This window comes from Archocentrus centrarchus, chromosome 14 (assembly GCF_007364275.1).
Source record: "Archocentrus centrarchus isolate MPI-CPG fArcCen1 chromosome 14, fArcCen1, whole genome shotgun sequence".
In the NCBI taxonomy this organism is placed as follows: Eukaryota; Metazoa; Chordata; class Actinopteri; order Cichliformes; family Cichlidae; genus Archocentrus; species Archocentrus centrarchus.
In genome coordinates, this window is record NC_044359.1 from 4,203,048 (window position 1) to 4,207,578 (window position 4,531).

The following is a 4,531-nucleotide window of genomic DNA, read 5'->3' on the forward strand; positions in this document are numbered from 1 at the left end:
GAAAAATGAAACCATTCTGAACTGATCCGGAGGGGATGAGCTGGGAAATAACTGGATGAATTTCAGACACCATAACTTTCAAAATGTTGACAGCATGTGAGTCACATTTAGTTCAGTTTTCAAGTCTTAAAATCATTTTTTGCCTCATCGTCACTCAAACATTCACATCATGTCCTAGATCCAGACATTCTTCCATCAGTGACCTTTTACGACTATAACTGGGATCTCAGTGCTTGTAGAAACATAAACGTCTGCAGATGAATTCGCTCCTCTGACGCTCTGACACTTTATGAAGGAGGAAATGAATGGGAGTGTCAGACAGGTGGTTCAGGTGCAGCAGGAGGGGAGGAGTCAGAGAGACACTCAGAGGTTGTTGGATAAAACCTGCCAGTGAGCAGGTTAGGGTCACAGAGAATGTTACATGGTACCTGGTAACAGACGTCACAGAGATAACCAGTCTCTGTGACATCGTGCAGAGCCAAGAGTAGAAAAACGTCTGAAAAAAGTCTTTTGGTTCACAGGGATTACTTGCACATATACTGACCTCACTATTTGAAACTTTGGGGAGGTTTAATATGAGCATCCACCATGGTAATTTATTAGCTACACCTTGCTAGTATTGGACCCCATTTTGCCTTCAGAACTTCCTTAATTATTCATACAGAGATTTAACAAGGTGCTGGAAACATTCCTCAGCGATTCATTCTCTGTAAACCCCGGAGATGGTTGTGTGGGAAAATCCCAGTAGATCAACAGCTTCTGAAATTCTCAGACCAGTCCGTCTGGCAACCAACAACCATCCCACATTGAAAGTCACTTTAATCACTTTCCTTCCCCATTCTGATGCTCAGCTTGAACTTCAGCAGTTCACCTTGACCATGCCTACATGCACTGATTTGCTGCAACATGTCTGTTAATGAGTAGTTGAACATGACACAAAATAGGTCCACTTTAATTCTCACAAAATAAAAGCTTTAGCACAACACTGTCACTCGACACCAGCTAGCTGAGGGAAAGAAGACTTGTTCAGCAGGTAAATAGTACACAGAGTAAGATGTGGCTGGATTGAAAAACCATTCAGGATATTTAGGCTACAACTCTGTTCTGTTTACTCTAACTGCCCCTGATAATCAAACATAAATTATGTGTATTGTTCTAAGCAGTTTTACTTTTCATGTTGTTTGATTACAGGAGAAATTTCAGTCTAAGACTCCACTTGTCACGTGTGCATTTTGTGAATATTAGCCATTGCTGTCTGTCTTTTCAGGTTGTAGGTAAATTCACTTTGATCCACGATGATCACAAACTGCTCGTCACGCCCACCATCCCAAGAGGGGTCTCAGTGTCAGCCTGAGAGTCCCTGCAGCCAGTCCTCTCAAGTGCTCACTCCAGCTGAGCATGACCTTCTTCAGCAGGGCACCATCCAAGAAGTTCCTCTAGGACCAGCTGAAGACACATTGAAACCTCTTCACATGCATCGTAATAGACACTTTAAACGTTTCAGCTCCCAGAGGCAATCAACCTTGAGGGGCAGCATGCCTCTCGCTCCAACAGAGAAGCGGCACGGTGCAAAGAGCTTCAGGAGGCGCTGTAAGCTGCTGGGAGATGAGCAGCCATTATGTGTCACTACCAACAATCAGCGCCAGCGTTACGTCACCAAGGATGGCAAGTGCAGGGTCAATCTGGGACACATTAAAGACAAGAGTCGTTTTATTTCAGATATTTTCACCACGTTAGTAGACCTCAAATATGTCTGGTTTCTTCTCGTCTTCACTGCGTGCTACATTCTCACATGGATGTCCTTTGGTGGAATCTACTTCTTAGGTGCTTGGCTACGTGACGACATTGCGCACGTTCACGACTCGCAGTGGCAGGCGTGCTTTGAAAATGTAGACAGCTTCCTCTCAGCCCTGCTGCTGTCGCTGGAGAGCCAGAGGACTATTGGGTATGGCACCAGGAGGGTGACAGCTAATTGTCCTGAAGGTGTGGTGCTCCTGATGAGCCAGTCCATCACTGGCTCCATTATTGATGCTGTGATGGTGGGATGCATGTTTGTTAAAATCTCCCGGCCGCAGCAGAGAGCCCAGACGTTGATCTTCAGCAAGCACTGTGTCATCTGCGAGCGTGACGAGAAGCTGTGCTTGCTCTTCCGCATTGGTGATCTTCGAGAGAGCCACATGGTGGATGCCAAAATCCGGGCCAAGCTGATCAAATCCAGGCAGACCAAAGAGGGTGAGTTCATCCCACTGGAGCAGTCAGAAATCAATCTGGGCTATGACACTGGAGGAGACAGGCTTCTCCTGGTAGAGCCCCAAACCATCACCCATATCATCAATGACAGTAGCCCCTTCTGGGAGGTGGGGGCCAAGCGTTTGAAGAGGGAGATACTGGAGATCATCGTCATCCTGGAAGGCATTGTGGAGGCATCAGGTTTGTAGAAGTGTTGTGCTTGTGCTGTTTAATTCTGATGCAACTACATTTACAACTCTGCACGTTTATCTGCTTTGAAAAGGAAAAAAAAAAGAGTTGTCCAGTAGGTGAATGGTAGATTGAGTAAAGTGTGGCTCTATGGAAAAGCCATATACGATCTTTAGGAACAACTCAGTTCTGTCCACTCTGACTATCTCTGACTACTTATTTTGTGGTTCATGAAATGTGTGTATTATTATTGGCCATCTTTCCCTTTTGAAATGCTATTTGATTGCGTGTCGTGATGTTTACTGGTTATTTTGGGGATGGTACAATAATAACCTTGATTGAACTACTATTTGACCTTGTGATGCCTGTATTGTACTGTGTATAATTACAGAGAAACTTGGCGGCCACGGAGGGTGTCGTAAAGGTGATTCGTGTTAGTTGTTTGGCCTTGTTTGAATGGTTGGCAAACTGAAACCAACTGAGGGAGGAGTAGATGCCACCTCAGGTGTTTCAAATACAAGCCAGTGCTTTAAACTAGTACTTTATTGTTTTCTGTTTCCATTTTTAAAGTGGAAACATGCAGCTATGGTACATGTTTGTGTAGGACAGGAACTAACCAGATCCCAACATGCTAAATGTGGGGCAAAGACAATATGGGACACATTATATGAAGTACAAATGTACTACATTATATCTGAAGGCAATTCCACCAAATATGTGTAAGATATGGGAGCATAAATGGCAGCTAAAGGCAGCTTTTGTGATATTGACCCATAGTTTTTGTACACTTCTGTACTGCAATAACTACTAAAACTTTTAACTGTTACTTCAGCCACTGTTCTATTCTGTCTGCTAATTATCTTTGGCCTTCAGTAGAGATGCATCCATAAAGCAGAACTCCTCTTTTTGAGCCACGCATTTCTTGTGAGAGTCTTTGGCTTTTGTAAACTAGAGTCAGTCAGAATGTGGGACAGGAAGACAAGGTGTCATGTATAAAGAAGGATACCTGATCACTAGTAGCTGTGGTGGCAGAGTTTGAGACTCTGTGCTGGGTTAAAGACCCAGAGGTTACTGGACACCATCTAAAACTGTCTTGAATTTGTGTTCATTTAAAAACTCCCTTCTTACGGGTCAGTGCTGGCTAATTGTGGATGGAAGCCCGGCGAAAAAGATGTGCTTCCATTTAATCTTGTATACAGTGCAGTCGTGTCCTGATAAAATGCTGTTCTGAATTTATTTGTCAGGTCTTTTTCCCAATAAAGGGACAGTTTCCTAACCCACCAATACTCTATTTGCTGCAGGTATGACATGCCAGGCGAGGACATCTTACACACAGGATGAGATTCTGTGGGGCCACCGATTTGCCTCGTGCATTTCCCTGGAAAAGGGGGCGTTCCTCGTGGACTACAGTGGATTTGACAAAACATTCGAAGTCCAAATGTGTCCACTCAGTGCAAGAGACAGAAGCAGAGCAAAGGATGAGGATTCTCCTCTTTAGAAAATGGAAACAGGTCTTGTTTATGGGAGCTGAGAATCTATGGTTGCAATAATTTGATCTATTTTCCTGAGGTGGAAAGGTAACCATTTTGCTATCTAGTGGAAGAAGTAGGTGAACCTGGTCATTTTCACTAAGAAAATGTGTTTTGTTTTTTTAAGCCAAACATGACCATTCATGACTTTCATACCTCTTTTTGTACACGGATATTACACAAGTGACTTTAAGTAACTGATATTTCCTAAAGTAATAACAATCATGAATATTAATCTCAAGGTGGCCATAACTTCTGTTGCTTTCTTCAGTGTGTAAAGTTGTTTGGTGTATGTTTTAACATAATATGACATTTTATGTTTCACATTAAGAAAAACATCACGTCTTTTTTTTCCTTCTTCGTCTTCTTTCGGCTGCTCCTTTTAAGGGGTCACCACAGTGGATCATCTGCCTGTAATCTCACTCTATTCTTAGCATCATCTTCTGTCACACCAACCCTTTGCATATCCGCCTTCTCTACATCCATGATCCTCCTCTGTGGGCTTCCAGTTTTTCAGCATCCTTTGTCCAGTATATCCACTCTCCCTCCAAACCATCTCAGCGTTGCCGCTCTAACTTTGTCTC

At 43.4% G+C, this 4,531-nt stretch overlaps 1 protein-coding gene across 1 annotated transcript; it reads left to right on the forward strand.

Annotated features, from left to right (window-relative positions):
• The first annotated feature begins 1,295 nt into the window (after positions 1-1,295).
• Positions 1,296-4,149, forward strand: LOC115791782 (G protein-activated inward rectifier potassium channel 3-like). Its single transcript, XM_030746027.1, has 2 exons — positions 1,296-2,430; positions 3,720-4,149. Exons 1-2 carry the CDS (start codon positions 1,296-1,298, stop codon positions 3,914-3,916), a joined length of 1,332 nt encoding a protein of 443 aa, XP_030601887.1. The 3' UTR covers positions 3,917-4,149.
• The last annotated feature ends 382 nt before the right edge of the window (positions 4,150-4,531 follow it).